General features: G+C 41.2%; 1 protein-coding gene across 4 annotated transcripts in view; it reads right to left on the bottom strand.

The window, feature by feature from the left end:
* The window catches only part of SLC4A10 (solute carrier family 4 member 10), a 302,923-nt gene that overhangs the window by 58,825 nt on the left and 226,286 nt on the right, over positions 1-17,812 (bottom strand). For all 4 annotated transcript variants that reach the window (XM_075933502.2, XM_014569435.4, XM_075933501.2 and 1 more), the window contains exons 12-14: positions 15,210-15,384; positions 14,888-15,021; positions 11,591-11,836 (exon numbers count right to left, since the gene is read on the bottom strand). In XM_075933502.2, coding sequence (XP_075789617.1) covers positions 11,591-11,836; positions 14,888-15,021; positions 15,210-15,384 — 555 coding nt within the window. The remainder of the gene's footprint in view (positions 1-11,590; positions 11,837-14,887; positions 15,022-15,209; positions 15,385-17,812) is intronic.

Raw genomic sequence — 17,812 nt, 5'->3', positions numbered from 1 at the left:
GGACTATTGGGCTGGATTGCACAACAGCTCTGGTGGGCCATGAGTTTGAGACCCCTAATTTAAAGGTTTCAAATGATAGAGAATCTCTTATCTATACCAGTTTAAACCTGTAAGTGACTCCTGTCCTATGCTGCAGAAGGCAGTAAAAAAAGAACCCCTGGGTCTCTGCCAATGTGACCCCAGGGACAATTCCTTCCGAACCCCACATAGGGTGATCAGTTGGATACTCAGGGGGATGGTATGTTGAAACTGCCTGGATGCAAAACCCAACAGTCAGACAGCTGAGAAAGAATTCTCTGTAGTAACTCAGTCTTCCCTTTCCAGTGTTCCATTACTGGCTATTTTCTACTAGCAGTTGCAGATCAGGTACATGTCATTGTAAGCAGTTTTAACATACCATCCCCTCCATAACTTATCGAACTCAGTCTTAATGCCAGCTAGGCTTTTTGCCCCCACTTCTCTCCTTGAAAAGCTGTTCCAGAACTTCTCCACCCCAAGAGGCAGGGATTGCTAGAAATTTCATAGTAAAACTTAAGTTTTCCAGCTTAGCTTTGCAGATTCAGCTGGAGTTTTCACTGGAGCTGGAGGTATAATTTCCCACATGGGTAGACATACCTGCACTAACTATGATGAAGCTAGCATGCAAAAAATAGCAGCACAGCATTAGCTGCACAGATGCCAGAGTGAGTCAGCTATGTACCTAGGGTTTCAGGCACGACTGCACTTGGGGAAGCAAGCCCATCCCACTGCCCATGCAATTGAAGCTACAGGTTATGTCTACACTACAAAGTTTTTCGGAAAAACATCTGTTTTTCCAAAAAAAACTCACAGAGCATCCACATCTTAAGTGCATTTTTGCGCAAAAAAATAGAAAGAACAGAGGGTTTTTTCCAGCATAGGTATTCCTCATTCTGTGAGGAAGAACGCCTTTTTGTGAAAGAGCTCTTTTGCGTGTGGACGGGGAAAAGAGGTTTTTTGAGCAAAAAAAGGAAAGAGGAAAAAGCACAGGTGCCCTGGTGGCCAGTCTGTGCATAGCAATCAGAGCTTACTTTTGAGAGTGTCCATGCAGTCTGGATGCTCTCTTTCGCAAAAACACATTACTTTTTTGATGCGCTCTTACGCAATAAGTTCTTGCTACAGATCTCTTCTGATAAATGCTTTTTGCACAAGAAGTCTGTAGTCTAGACGTAGCCACACTGAATTTTTTAGTTCCCTGACTCAATCAGTTAGCATGGGGATATCCACCCAAGATAGAAATTATGCTTCCAGTTCTAGAGCAGACATGTCCCAGATAATCTTTGCATAAGCTCCCAAATAAAAACAAAGCTCTCACTCTTTTGAAGTTCACCCACTGCTAATTACTGCCAGAGCTTTGCTAACAATTTAAAACTTTTTTGAAAAATCCCCCAAGAGAAAAGAAATAAACAGAATATAGAACTAATTAAATAGCTACCAAATTTGGAGACAATAATTAGTTTCTGTAATGGGGTCTGCGTAGGACAGGCCCACGTCCAGCACAGACTTGGTATTGATTTCAGCCAAGAATACAGGCTGAGACAGAAGAGAATCTGGGAATAGGGTCAGATGCAGGTGAAAAAGCTCCCTTTTCTTTCTAAAAGCATTATCGTTTTAGACTTTCCTTTACCCCATAAGGTGAGGTTTTTTGTTTGTTTGTTTACTTAGCAGGAGAGCTAGGATTTTTTAGCTGGGAGACTTCCCCAGGAAAGGGGAAAGAAGTAGCACTGCACCTGTCTCAGGGGAAAGAGGTAGTGCTGCACCTGAATCAAGTCTAAAATACCCTTCTCAAATCCGGTGATGTTTGTGTGGCTCAATTCCTTGTTTCTCTGTTAGAGTGAGTGACAAAGTGCCTTAATCTTAAGCATCAGTATTAACTGCCTATTAGATCTAGGTCTCAAAATGTGATTTATGTGCTTGACTTCGAAGATGGATATTAGACTAAGGGTATGTCTTCACTGCACAGTTAATCTGGATGATTGGCATTTGGATCTGAGCACCTAGGTTAGCAAGCCCTGGATGAGAATAACCAAAGTGCAGAGCCCTACCAAAGGAAGCATGTTCTTATTGGTGCTGCACTCACCCGTGTGGGTCACTAGGATTTCTGGGGGTACCTCACATGGGTCTTTGTGATGCAGTAATCTCAGCATCAAGTGATTTAGCCTGTGTCCCCACCGCAAACTGGATGGGATACCAGCTTGAGTAAAAGCAGCACTCGATACCTGAGTTGAAAGCATCACTAAACTTGGGGGAGAGGTTTTTATATGTGGACAGGAGGGGGATTATGGGCAACACTTGAACAAGATTTTAGGTTAACTGTGCAATAATGACATTCCCTTAGAAGGGAAATAAAACAATTCCAATACACCCCTGCCTAAAAGGAAGGAGGAGCTACTGGGCCAGCGATTACAACTCATTGACACGAAATGGGTCTGCCCCAACAATGGAGGTGCCATCAAGGGACATCTTCCTAGACAGATCCAGGTTTCCTCCTGCTCTGGTAAAGCATGCCCTTGCCTCAGCTGATCATTGAGAATGTCACATGATTTGGTATGATGTAAGTGAACTGTGTGTGAGACCAGAGGAATGAAACTGCATCAAAAGTCAGAAGGATTCAGCTGCAGGTGAATGTGAATCAGGAAGTAGTAGGAACTTCTGAGGAAGACTTGAGACAGAAAAGTGATGAATGTAGCTGTTTTACAAAACAACAAATGAGGGATTAGAAAAGCAAGGTCACAATTGATGAAGTAGTGGTAGTGTTACAGACAGAAAAAAGGGTGAAAGTATTTATTCAGGGGTATAATCCTTGGCACAGCAAACACACTCCTTGATGTCAAAGCATGCCCTGAAGCAGTGACAGTATGATGCAAATTATCAGTTTGAATATTGACATCCCCAGTAACAGCGAAGACAAAGGGAAAAGGACAGTTGTGAAGCCAACTCCTGAAAATAGAATCGTTCAACCTAAATAAGCTTTAAACTTCCACCTATGTAAGGCTGGAAAGTAGGGGGTCGGGGAGAGGTATGTTTTCAAGAGAAGATCTGAGCATCTGAAGCACACAGAATTTGGATGAGATCTGTTGGTTAAAGCAGTTAAACTGTAAAGTGTCACTAAGAGCTCCCCCACTGCCTGGTAGAGAGCAGTATTCAGTGGTTCTACTTAATATGGTATCTGCATTAAGTCAATTAGTGGGTTTGGCATTAATAGGGCTAACTGGCATAAATAAACATGGCATGCATACAGTTGAAAGATATGGGCATAAATACCTGATAGGATTACACAAAGTGAAACACAATGTAAAAGTGCAAATAAATGTACATTTTCCATGACTGAAAGAAATTTGTGATTAACCAAGAAAAGAAGCCTATAAGATCAAAAGAAGAAAAGAATACGTATAGAACATATGACATCAGTCATTTGATCTAGATAGTTATGTAATGTCAGTACATTATTATCCTGAAAGAATAAAATGATATTCAGATATTTGGAAAACATCTGAAAGGCACATGCCTTTGGGGGAGTTGTGCTTAGAATATACGTAACATCTGCATGGCTGATGTTATAGGACAGGAAGTCCCAAAGCTGCAGTTTGAGGGGACGATGACAAAAAAAATTTGGTTGACACTTGTCTTCCTGCTGTTAGTGACCATGGTAGATATTCATCCAGGGTGCAAAGGGAATAAACAGTTCCCTCTCACAAATACATCAGGTATTCTAAGGACTATATGTAATTATAATTTTCCAGCAATCATTTTTATTTGTAAATGCCACCACTATCAGCTGAGTTATGATAATAATATCATCCCTTATGAACTATTGCAGCTCTACTGCACATATGAAGGCTGTTTATTTTCACAATAAACTTCATTAATATTGTGTGTTCAGGTAAACCCAGGACCAGGAGACATTTTTAATGTCTGCTTGCTGTTTTGGGCCTTCATGTAATATTTCAGCTGTTCATGAGCAGATGTATTATGAGTACCTCAGAGCTTATTTCCTTTTGACCTCATAAAGTCCACAGGTACTGAGGCCTGCGAATGCTCCCTCCCCCAGACACACGTGTAAAACTCATATTGTATCAATACAAATACTTCAGGTGAAATCCTGACCCCACTGAAGTCAGTAGCAAAACTCATAGGGTATGTCTACACTACCACCCTAGTTCGAACTAGGGTGGTAATGTAGGCAACCAGAGTTGCAAATGAAGGGCGGGATTTGAATTTCCCGGGCTTCATTTGCATATAGCCGGGCGCCACCATTTTTAAATGTCCACTAGTGCGGACTCCATGCCGCGCGGCTACACGTGGCACGGAGTCCACACTAGCGGACATTTAAAAATGGCGGCGCCCGGCTATATGCAAATGAAGCCCGGGAAATTCAAATCCCGCGCTTCATTTGCAGCTCCGGTTGCCTACATTACCACCCTAGTTCAAACTAGGGTGGTAGTGTAGACATACCCTTATAGACTTCCGTGAGGCCAGGGTTTTATCCCAGGTGCATAAACAGACAGTCTGCTGTGCCTGAATGTGAAATTGGATAAAAGCTAATATACTCATGTCTGCTTTTTAGGTTAAAATACCTCAGAGGAAGAGTATTTGCGCGGTATGACAGGATACTATATTTATACATATCAAACCATAACTTATTAGTTAGGCTAAGAGTTTGTCATAGAGGTGGCACGGATTCTGTGATTTTGTGACCTATTTGACTTCGGGCCCAGGTGGTAGGGATCACACACTACCTCAGGCCACAAGGCGGTGCGTATACGTATGTGTGCACAGCAGCAAACTCACTACCTATAATTTTCAGAGAAAACAAAATATAACAGCAAGTTTCAAGGCTTCTTGATTATTTTTTTTCCAGCTCAAAATGCAAATGACAAGTTTGGCTGAGTCACTGTTATTCTCTCTTGGAACAGGAGGTGGTGGCCTTGCCCTAGTGTTTCAGTTTCTCTCCCTACTCAGAGTTCATATGAGTTCAACAAAATCATTTAAAATACATACTTCTAGAGAGGGCCTCCAGATTGAGAATGCTTTCTGACATGTTTCCCTTGCTGCAGAGACTGGCCATCATCAGCCCCCTGGGGCATCTGGATCCTGTCCTTTTTCATTAGACTAGTTTTGTTCTCCCATAAGTGTATCCACAAGCTCTTACTTCTTAATAACTGTCCTTGATAGCTTACTTCACTTCTTTATTTCCTGAATATATTTGTCCACATGCACCTTTCAGAATGTTACAATAAAGTAAAGATTCTTAAGCAGAGAGAGCCATCTCAACAAACTTGCTATTAAATGTCACAAGGAAGAATCAGTAACCAAGACCCACTACTGAATGGTTCTGAGCACCTGCACTCTTACTGGTTTTATGTCTCAGGTCAGGCCCTGCCCTCCCTTAAATGGGAAATATACCCCTGGAATATGTATAATTGATAGAGGAATACTATATTAGTGTTTTTTAAAAAAATTTATATAATCTCTACAGTAAAGTGCTTGCAAAGAAAATTATAGAACACTAATACTGCACTACTGTAAGGAACCACTCAGCAATACATTCAGTAAAAATCTGAAAACTAAAGCTATGAAAAACCAGGGCATAGTGCCTTTCATCTCAAACCACTTTGTGTAATTACATATAGGAATAATTTCACCTACTGCTGAAATGCAACTGTTTCTGCTGTGGAATGCACCAGCACAACAGTGTAGGACTGTGATGTGAAGAAGATGACTGTGTTCATTCAAAATGACAGGATGAACATGGGATGTAGTGCAGGGAGACCTGTCTCTGTTAGGAGCAGAACTGTACTATATGAATATTAAAACTAATATTGTGCAATTCTGTAGTGTGTCACATCAAAATATCTCAAATTACTGTACCAAAATAGTAATTAATTTATTAACACTAATTAAGACTCATAATTTCTGTTTTACAAATTTTATAGTTAGATAAATGATGCACACAAGAGGTGAAATTATTCGCTTAAGGAAACAAAAGTCTGTGACAGAACTCGGAAAAGAACCCATGAGTCTCAGTTCCCATTCCCTTAATTTAACCAAACTGCATTAGACAATTCCAGTCCTTCCAATCCATACTGTTATTAAGTCCATGAGAAGATACATGGAGCTACTCTGGCAATATATTTAAAATAAAAACAAACGTTACTGAATGAGAGACAAGGAAAGTGGGTAATACTTTTTCTGGCATCAATTTCTGTTGGTGAAAGAGACAGGAATGGAAGTTGGTCCAGTTAAAAAAATATTACCTAACCCACCTTGTTTCTCTAGTATTCTGGAACCAACACAGCTGAAATAACATTGCAAAAGCTTCACTGAATGTGATTTTCCAGAAAAACAAAGTTTAAATTACACTAACATTTTACTTGAAATCTACTATATATTTAAGACAGTCTGTGTGCCTGTGTCTGTCTGTTTGTTCAAAAATGCTTCCTAAGCATTAAGAACTAGGACCACCAAATTCTGCATAAAGCTTCCTCTTCTAATAACTTAAAGCAATGTAAGAGTTTGGCTGTGCCAGGAAAATAGGATGTGCCTGGAATGGGATTGCTTCTAAGAAAACCATACAGAAAAGAGACAGAATCACCAGGCAAACGAAAGGGAATGGCTGGAGGTGCCCTCCTATCCAGGACTGTCCCTACACAAGCCTCCCAGCCCCCAGGCATCAGTAGAGGTGGGGAGGGCTGAAGTTCCCCCTCACCCAATTTGTACTGGAACATTGCTGACTGTTCTTCTTCGACAAGAAACAAGGGAAAAGTGCATGGTTTGCTGCATTCCTCACTCTGGCTGGGGAGCACAGGAGGCAGACAAACCTGGACCTGCCTCAGCTGGGGGACCTGCACCCTTCTCCCTGCTGTCAGGGCCGGCCTGAGCCCTTTTGGTGCCCTGGGCCTGGGCATGTGGTGCCACCCCCAGGCGCAGGGCGCATGCGCAGGCCTGCCCGGGGGGCACGGGATGCTCAGCGCATGCACGGGCCGGTCACAGTCGCTGGTGCACAGCCTGGGGCCTGCCCCCGGGGCGCACGGCACATGCACTGCCTGGCCCGGCCCAGCCAGCGCTGCTGGTGCACATGCCGCAGCCGTGGGGGCAAGGGCGCTGGGGGAGCTAGGCACGCGGCTCCTGATGGCAGCTCTAAGGGACACTGCACACCCCTTACAGCTGCCATCAGGCGCCCCCCATGGGTTGGCGCCCTGAGCAGCTGCCTGGCTTGCCCATGCCTCCGTTCAGCCCTGCCTGCTGTGCCTGGTGGACCTGCAGTGCACATGGAGAGGCACTCCTCTCCTGACCTGAAGCTGCTGTGGTGACAGAGAGCTGAGATTGTCCTCTCTCCCTGGGACAGCCTGCATACTGAATCCCTCATCTCCAGCCCTACCCCAGAGCAATGATTTAAATGAAACATGTACATTTTCAATTTCTCTCTCTCTCTCTCTCTATATATATATATAAAAAATAATTTCCTGCAGGAGAACAGAGTGATGTCATCATGTCATCTGCATCCTCATGCCACCACGCTGCTGCCCATCTCTACCTCCTTAGTTCAACTTAATGTTAATGGGCTTGCTGCAGGGATCAATGCTCCTGCTATGCCCAAAGGGTGGATTGGGCTCATATGGTGGAGGGGACCTGGCGTGGTTGAGATGGGACAGGTCAGGCTTCCCTTCCTGATTGGAGCCTGACCCTCCCCCTGGACCATGTCACCCCCTCCCTCCCAGACAGACACCTACCACCACCACCCGTCGGGGGGGAAGAGGGAGATGATGAGCACAGCTCTCATGCTTTCTGGCCATAAAAGCTTCCAGAGAGAGGGGGGTTAGTGAGCATAGCGAGGAGGGGCTCAGCCCCCTAATATTTTGACCACACACACAAAAAATTGAGCTAAGGACCTGGGCAATGCTAGGTAAATCTTCTAGAACTTTTATAAAGAAGAATCATAGACTCATAGAGCTGGAAGAGACCTCAGGAGGTCATCAAGCCCAGAGACCTCGGGAGGTCATCAAGCCCAGACCCCTGCCCAAAGCAGGACCAATCCCAACTAAATCAACCCAGCCAGGGCTTTGTCAAGCCGAGACATAAACACCTCTAGGGATGGTGATTCCATCACCTCCCTAGGCATCCCATTCTAGTACTTCACCACCCTCCTAGTGAAATAGTTTTTCCTAATATCCAATCTAGACCTCCCCTAATGTAACTTGAGCTCATTGCTCCTTGTTCTGCCATCCATCACGACTGAGAACAGCCTTTCTCCATCCTCTTTGGAAGCTCCCTTCAGGAAGTTGAAGGCTGCTATAAAATCCCCCCTCACTCTTCTCTTCTGAAGACTAAACAAACCCAAATCCCTTAGCCTCTCTTCATAGGTCAGGTGCTCCAGCCCCCTAATCATTTTGTTCACCCTCCACTGGATCCTCTCCAATGCATCCAAATCCTTCTATAGTGGGGGCCCCAGAACTGGACACAATACTCCAGATGTGGCCTCACCAGAGCTGAATAAAGGGGAATAATCACTTCTCTAGATCTGCTGGCAATGCTCCTCCTAATGCAACCTAATATGCCATTAGCCTTCTTGGCTACAAAGACACACGGTTAACTCATATCCAGCTTCTCATCCACTGTAATCCCCAGGTCCTTTTCTGTAGAACTGTTACTTAGCCAGTTGGTTCCCAGCCTGTAACAATGCTTGGAATTCTTCCATCCCAACTGTGAGACTCTACATTGTCCTTGTTGAACCTCATCAGATTTCTTTTGGCCCAATCCTCTAATCTGTCTAGGTCACTCTGGACCCTATCCCTGCCCTCCAGCATATCTAACTCTCCCCCTTGCTTAGTGTCATCTGCAAACTTGCTGAGGGTACAATCCATCCCCTCGTCCAGGTCATTAATAAAGATGTTGAACAAAACCAGCTCTAGAACTAATGCTTGGGACACTCTGCTAGAAACCGACCACCAACCTGGCATTGAGCAATTAATCACTACTCGTTGGGCCTGACAGTCTAGCCAGCTTTCTATCCACCTTACAGTCCAAGTAAATTATATTCTATAAAATATTTCCTCAATATTTGACAATAATGAAAAATAGGCTCATTATTAATGCTATAGCTAACTGGAAGCTATGTAGTGGAACATACTTTTGTTATAAAACATTGATTTACTGAAGTAAAAAATCATTCCCCCTTACCATGCCAATTTCAATGAAATTCTGACAAAAACTAAGCAAGTTTCTGATGGAACCTTGGCTGCCATCTTAGGATTTCCCTACTACCACATCCTGTTATCATAAACCTCGGGGTTTTCCTCTCTTAAAACAACAGGGCATATAAATTTGTCCTAACTGAGCTTAGGTGTGAGAAAAGAGTGAAAATTAATGGACTACTGCAATAACTTATGACAATACATGTTAATCGAAAAAGGTACAAAACTGAGATAAAAGACTGAATGGCCTAAAAATAAAGGGTGTTTGATTTAACTAAAGAATTGTGTAAAGATCATGCCTGGTAAGTAAGAAAAGTGTAGAACCAGAAATCTGTGAACCAAAGTTGGTGTCTCAGAAATTAGGGTCATTTGATGGACAAAATGAGAGGATGGGCTATTTGCCCATCATCCCCTTTCGTGGTTCTGAAAAAAGAAAGACTTTGTGGGGAAAAAACACAGGTGAGCGGATGGTGACCTGTGACACCGGCAGACAGAAAAAGGGGAAGGCTTCCACACTATCATGGCTGACACACTGTCTGTCTTCTGGGATGCTAGACCTTTTTCAGCTTAATTCTGAGAGATGTGTCCAGACTGGATCAGAGAAAGGGACCAAGATGATTTTGCCACTCCCAATGTACTATCTATAGCTGAATCTAAAATACCATCTGGGATCCAAGGCTTTGTCACTCACCCCCATGTGTCCTTTTCCTTCCTCGTTTTATTTCTTTTCTCTCCTATCACCATCCTTTCTCCTGCCTAATAATAGTCTGATGCTAAGCCTAGACTGCAGTGGTAAATCGGAAAAAGAAATACAATTTGAAATATGCAAATTGTGTATCTTTTTCCATTTTACTTTCTAAAGAGGCTTTTCCAAAATTTGGCATGCCTACATGGTGCCAATTTTTTTTTAAAAGTGCTCCTTTGACTCACCCCTTATGCCTCATAGAATGAGGCTTGCAGTGATGGCGAAAGATTATGTCCACTTTTTCCAAAAACATTTTGGAAAAGTGGACACATTCCTTGGACGTGGCATTGCTTTTCTGGGATACCTTTGATATCCCAGAAAAGTAATGCAGTGTAGATGTATCCTGATTTAGCCAGTAAAGACACTATGGGTACATCTAAACTACATGCCTCCGTCGATGGAGGCATGTAGTCTAGACACACCCTATATTTTGTAACACAGCTGTAAGCCTGTGACCCGAAAGGCAGTTAAATGCAATTCCTTAAATAGCTGGTACAAGTTTGCCAAGTCTTAGTGTAGCTGATAAGACTACATGCTGTGCCTGTGTTTCTCCAGTAGCCAGGTTGAGAATAAATCAGCACCAGAGACAGAAGCTACATTTTCTATCTTTGCAATTTTTCTTCCCCAGCCAGTGTGTGTTTCTCTTGTTTTTGTCTTCCTAGCAAACAGAACCAGTATACCTTAGTATACCAAGGACAGAATCCTACCCCAGGTAAATCAATATCCCTTTAAAAAGATTCTTACAATGGTGGGAGAAGGAATAAAATAAAATTCAAGAAAACAATCATTATAAGCTAAAATGTATTATAAAAGAAAATTTCCATCTCATCCATTTACTCATGAAGGCAAAAATCTCACTTAAGTCAACTGTCTCATAGTAGTAGCGCAGTCAAGGGTTAACTGAGTTTTCCCACTTTTAACAATTTGAAAGCTTCAGAGGGGTAGCTGAGTTAGTCTGTAACTGGAAAAACTTAAAAAACAAAAAACAATTAATAGTTTAGCAGTACCTTAAAGACTAATAAAACATGTAGATGGTATCATGACCTTTAAGCATGGGGAAAGGATAATTTGCATGTTCTCTATCAGCTTCTTGTAACATGAACACTCTAATTCACTATTTTTCCCCTTCCTTCCCCCTCGCATCTCCTATTTATTTTGGAACTGGACTTTTAATACTCCATTCATCTGAAGAAGTGGGTTATACCCACAAAAGCTCATGATACCACTTCCATGCCTCATTATTTAAGTTAGTTTATCCACTTTTTAAAAAACATTACACCACCGAAGCCTCTGCATAGCAGAATCAGGCAATAACAGGCATACCCTGTAAATGCACATAGCTCCTATTATGATCACATGGATCAAAAGGAGGAATGACATATAGCAACTTGAAAAAGACTGAGTTGACTCTGTCACATCTACAGGCTACAGTATGTCAAGCAATGCATCTCAAGCATGAAAGTGCTTTTCCTATTGTGCACCATTTTTAATCTTCACGATGAAAACATAACTTAGTCCTGGGGGAATTCTTCAATTGTTGCATATGGTGCCATAGTAAAATAGCAGAATTCTCCCAAGACTGATAACATATGAAAAAGAAGACACCAAGGTTAACAAAAGAGATCTTACTCACGAGTATTGAGTCAGCAGTTCCAAATCATTATGCATGTTGATTGGATACGTCTCACTGAGATGAAATAGCTTCTCTAAGGCCTCATAAATGAAAATGATGCAGATAAGAGAAGCAAATGCCTCTTCAGTAAACCGAGTAATGTAACAGACTAGGGAGCTTGCATCAGTTGCAACAAGGATGATGCATAGAGTTGCAGTCCATAGTCCAATGCTAGCTCTCAAAGAAAGGTACGATAACCCATATTCTCTAATAAAAAAAGAAAAAGAAAAATTAACAGAAGCTTATCCAAGAATCAAAACATCAATTCATAGACACAGAAGAGGAAACCATAAAATCATAGAATACTAGAGCTGGAAGGACCCTCCAGAGGTCATCAAGTCTAGTCCCCTGCTTTCACGGCAGGACCAACCACCATCTAGATCAACCCTGATAGATGTTTCTCTAACCTGCTTTTAAATATCTCCAATGATGGAGATGCCACAACATCCCTAGGCGATTTGATCCAGTGCTTAACCATTTTCTATCTTTGCAATTTGGTTAGGAAAGTTTGGCTGATGGTTGGGAAGTTTTTCCTAAAGTCCAACCTAAATCTCCCTTACTGCAATTTAAAACCATTGCTTCTTGTCCTGTCATCCAGAGGATAAGGAGAATAATTTTTCTCTCTCCTCCTTGTAAATACCCTTTTAGGTTACTTGAAAACTTCTATCATATCCCCTCTTGGTCTTCTCTTTTTCCAAACTAAACAAACCCAATACTTTCAAGTTTTCCCTCTTAGGTCATGTTCTTTGGAACTTTAATCTCTCTCTCTCTCTCTCTCTCTCTCTTCTCTGGACCTTTTTCAATACTCTAGTTCAGGCCTAATCAGTGCAGAGTATTGTTAAAGAATGATTTATCACGTTTCCTATTAATGCATACCTGAATGATGTTTGCTCTTTTCACAACACTGTCACATTATTGACCCATATTTAGTCCACTATGACTCCTAAATCTCTTTCTGCAGTACTCCTTCCTAGACAGTCGCTTCCCATTCTGTATACAGTATGAAATACTACAAATATCCATTCTGCATAGGAATACACATCTTTTATATCCTCTGTTGACCTGACAAATACAAAAGTGATCTCTGGAAAGCCAAGAAGGCTGTCCATCTGCAAGAAGCAAAGAATATAGCTAATGCCCAACACAACTGCATTGTAGCACTCTATTGGGAACAGAGATGTGAGCAGAACCTGCTACTTTGCAAATGCTATGGAGTATTAATGTCCCTCTTGCTCCCTCATGAAGTCACCATTGGCCCTAGATATAATGCTGTCCTGATAGTCAAGTGCTAAGTTGCTAAGTTCTCCGAGAAGGGAATCTTCATAGTAGCTCATTTAAAGCATTTTTCACCTTTGTAAAAAAAATCAAGTGATAATCCATATACAGTAAACTTCCGATAATCCGGCACCTTTAGGACCCAGGGGGACCAACCCAGCAGCACCCCAGCTGCTCTGCCCCAGACTTCCCCAAGTCAGACACTGCTGAAACTGACCAGCAGTTGACTCTGGGAAGCCCGGGGCAGAGCAGCTAGTCAGTTTCAGCAGCTGGTCAGTTTCAGCAGCGGCTGAATCAGGGAAGCCGGGGGCAAAGCAGCTCCAATTGTCCGGCTGCCCGAAGCACTTCCTGGTTCCAGGTGGTGCCGGACCATTGGATGCCGGACCACTGGAGTTTTACTGTATATATATATATATAATTATATTATTAATTTCCACCCTTTTTAACTACATTGAACACCACAGTAAAATGGGCCATAGGTTTCAATTGTACTTTGTAATAGCCAAATCTTTTTTTTACTGAAAAGCTATATCAAAATGTAAATAAGGCTCCAAGTTAATTCGGGAATTTGTTTCTCTGTTTCACTGTTTTATTGAAAAACAAGCTAGATGCTAGATTACACGTTTTCAATAAAAAAGTGGAAGTGGTAAAAAAATGTGAAGGCACTTTTAATTCAGAATTCTTTCCTTTCATGAAGAAAAGTCAGATGTGTGCAAAACAGATTATTATCTGGCCTGAGCCTGCTACTAATGGGGACAATGAAAGGCCATTGTGTATGAAAGAATACTTTCAGAAATGATCTTTGGATGCTTTCTAATCCTCAGAAGGCAGCAAAAGTGGTATATCCCTACATCTGCATGTTTTCTTAAGGAGTGAAAGAAAATAAGTGATTGTGATCTGCAATATAATAGTCAAATAGTTTCACAGCCTTACCTCATTCACACAGACCCTCATCCTCCACTCTCTATCCACAACCTAGAGCAAACCCCTCTGTGCTGACTGTATATAACCATAGGTGAGGCATGCTAGGGTCATATATATCTTGGCCGTAGCTAACAGAGTTAAGAGGTCTTTTCCCCACATGGAGGGAATGGCTGTCAGGAACTGACAGGCCCTCCCAAGCTGCAGCTTTCAGCAATAGTATCAGGATGTTTTGCAGAATCAGCAGAAGTCCCAGATATAAAAATGAGGTATACTGATGTAAATGGAGTCCATGGGAAGAAGTCCGTAGGGCAGGTAGCCATCTGCCCGTAGATCTCAGGAACTCACCATAGATGTCTAACAATGTAGGCACAATTTTCACTCATATTATGGCAGGGATGATCTTACAATTTATTAACACATAAAAGTAAGAATTTGTTCTCATGTTTTAGTGCCTCTTTCGAGTTTGGGTTATATTTTATTTAATTCTTTTTCATGAGTCAGGTGCAGGGAGAGAAGTTTGATCGTATTTATTCCATGGATTATGAAATGCTACTTAATTCCAATACCTGTGAGCTTTACACTGCTCACTACAGTGTTATGAATAGTAAAATGCCAAAAAGCCATCAAATCGATCTTATTTTAAAGGGTGGAGCCCATTCTATAAGATTTAAATTTAATGATTTTGGAACAGGAAACAATCCAATAACAATCTGAGTTTGGATTCTTTTCAGAACAGTTTTAAAATAAAAACTAAAATTAAAAACACCTTTTATTGTTCGAAATCCCCTTTGTGTGATTGCTGTATATGTTCCATTGTTCCAAAATCCTTACTTCTCATGGGATCCTGCCTTTGTTATATTTTTAATTTTATATAGATTGTCATCAATTAAAATGTAGTGCATGATGTCACAGATGAATAGTGTAACCAAATGGTAAATTACACATAGGCAAATTTTCAGTATGGTGCCAGAGAATGTACACTTATGATTTAGCCCAATACACACCCATACATTGAAAATACCCTCTGAAAGTTTATTTGAATAAAATCACTTCACTTACTTGCAAAATTTGAATAGTATCTTTTCAAACACCAGCACTGGCCCTGTGCTGCCTAGTATAGTAAGAGGCTGTCCACCAAAGAGAGAGTAGGCTATTCCAGTCATGGATGCTCCAAACAAAGATTCTATTGCACTCTGCATATGACAAAAAACATTGCATTTTCAGAAATTTTCTATCAGAGTCCAAATACTGTGGTTAACAAATGCAGTTTCAGACTACAACATTTTAAAGGCAACACATACAGAATATTAAGAAAATACTAATCACAAGCCTAAAAAATTAAATGTGTTTTAAAAGTTCAGATTAAAAGTAAAACACATACTATACGACCTTCAGTTGCTTCGCCCAGTAGACCGCCAAATGTGATGACAGGAGACATACAAGCACAGTAGAGAAATAAAAATGATGCTAGACACTGCAGACTGAAAGCATCCCTGAAGTCACTCCAGAAGAAGGGAGCTTTTCTTTTGATATCTAAAATCAATCCCCCAAAAAACCTAAGAAAAAGGGAAAAAATAAAGACAGAAAGAAAGAATTCTGTTTGCTTTTACCATGGGGATGAATTATGAGACCTGTACATGCAAAATCCAAGATAATTGTGTCTCCCACCCCCAATCTGAGTCTCTCACAATCTTTACAGTATTTATTCTCCTAAACCAATGTCAAGAAGGGCAGTGCTATTTCCCCTCATTCACAGAGAGGGACAAGAGACACACAATGATTTGCCCAAGCAAGCCTATGGTAGAGCAGGAACTTGAATCCAGCTCTCCCAAGTCCCAAAGCTAGAGCCTTAAACCAATGAAGTGTCCTTCCTCTTTTTCATCTTACACCTGCTACTGTCATATAATACATCTCAACATGAGTAAAGAGTCCCACTTTGATCCATAAGTAGTCCACTGAGATTGATGGATCTACTCCCAGAGATATGTAGAACTCGGCATAGGTAAAGGTGGATGGCTATTTACAATTTGAAATTTATTCTCAAAAGAAGCCTTCCAGTGCAATTCTTTCCCTCTATAAAAAGTAGCCAAGTTTTGTACTATACTAGGAAGCAGCAGACAACATTTTCATAAATGGTATAAGATGCACACGGCTTCTTGGCCAAATACTGTCTAGTCACATTGCATAAATACTGTAACTTGTTCAGTACCCTGCCTGAATTTCTGTGGTAGTGAAGAGGTATCTGCATGCAAAATTTTCAAGACAATTCAAAAAGTAGCCCTGAGAAAGGTGGGACAGAGAGCACAGAACAAAAAAAAGTTCTTAAATGCCAATGGCTTATATGTAACTCCAGTTTATGATCTCATGTCACTGTGTTCTTCAAATCAAAATATAGTTTCTCATGTGAGGAAAACCTGCATAGTTCCATTAACTTTCATATAGCTATACTGATTGATACCAGCTGAAGGTCTGATCTAAAGTCTTTTCCTTTACAGAAAGGAACTTTTTTATAAATAATTCTAGTAAAAATGTTATACATCAGGTTGTTCCCCACACATCAGACTAAGCTAACTGTATCACTCATTCTGCAAGAGTTGTCTATTCCATCATAGCACTTCCACATATCTCTGTCCTTGATTATACATATCAAGCTATCAAACTCTTTCAGAATGTCTTTGGATGAGTGCAGCTTCCAGTCTTCTCTTTTCCCACTCTTTACTGTTGGTCCCACAGGGTTTTGTTCTCAGTCAATGATCTGGAGAAAGGGGTAAATAGTGAGGTGGCAAAATTTGCAGCACTGCAAACTGCTCAAGATAGTTAAGTCCAAAGCAGACTGTGAAGGATCTCACAAAACTAAGTGACTGGGCAACAGAACGGCAGATGAATTTTAATGTTGTTAAATGCAAAGTAATGTACATTGGAAAACATAATCCCAACTGTACATATAAAATGGTATTAAATTGAGTGTGACCACTCAAGAGAGAGAGATCTTGGAGTCATTCTGGATAGTTCTCCGAAAACATCCACTCAGTGTTTAGCGGGAGTCAAAAAAGCAAACAGAATGTTAGGAATCATTAAAAAAGGAAGAGAATAAAACAGAGAATATCTTATTGCCTCTACATACTTCCACAGTATGTTCACATCTTGAATACTGCATGCAGATATGGTCACGTCATCTCAAAAAAGATACCTCAGCATTGGAAAAGTTTAGAAGAGGGCAACAAAAATTATTAGGGGTATGGAATGGCTGCCATATGAGGACAGATTAATAAGACTGGGACATTTCAGGTTGGAAAAGAGATGACTAAGGGAGGATATGATAGAAATCTATAAAATCATGACTGGTGTGGAGAAAGTAAACAAGAAAAAGTTATTTACTCCTTCCCATAACACAAGAACTAGGGGTCACCAAATGAAATTAATAGGTAGCAGGTTTAAAACAAACAAAAGGAAGTATTTGTTTCACACAATAGGTAGTAAACCCATGGAACTCCTTGCCAGAGGATATTGTGAAGGCCAGGACTTTAACAGGGTTCAGGAGAATAAGTCCATCAATGGCTATGTGTCAGGATGAGCAGGAATGGTGTCATTAGCCTCTATTTGTCAGAAGCTGGGAATGGGCAACAGGGGATCACTTGATGGATCACTTGATGATTACCTGTTCTGTTCATTCTCTCTGGGGCACTTGGCATTGGTCACTTTGGAAGACAGGATACTGGACTAGATGGACCTTTGGTCTGACCCCATATGGCCATTCTTATATCACCTCTATTTTGTCCTCTACTTTCTCTGGGCACGTTTATTCTACAGTGTTATTTTGAAATATCTATTTTTGAAATAGTTACTTCGAAATAAGATATTTTGAAATAACACGTCTACACAAAAAATGTATTTCGAAATAGCATTTTGTCTCTGCGTGCTCTGATTGCCCTTACTTGGGACATCATAGCACTCTGCAACATGGAGCCAGAGATGCCCCTGGGC

Source organism: Pelodiscus sinensis, chromosome 7 (assembly GCF_052426305.1).
Source record: "Pelodiscus sinensis isolate ZL-2025 chromosome 7, ASM5242630v1, whole genome shotgun sequence".
In the NCBI taxonomy this organism is placed as follows: Eukaryota; Metazoa; Chordata; order Testudines; family Trionychidae; genus Pelodiscus; species Pelodiscus sinensis.
The sequence above is the reverse complement of the archived record's forward strand: the minus strand, read 5'-3'. Positions and strand labels throughout refer to the sequence as shown.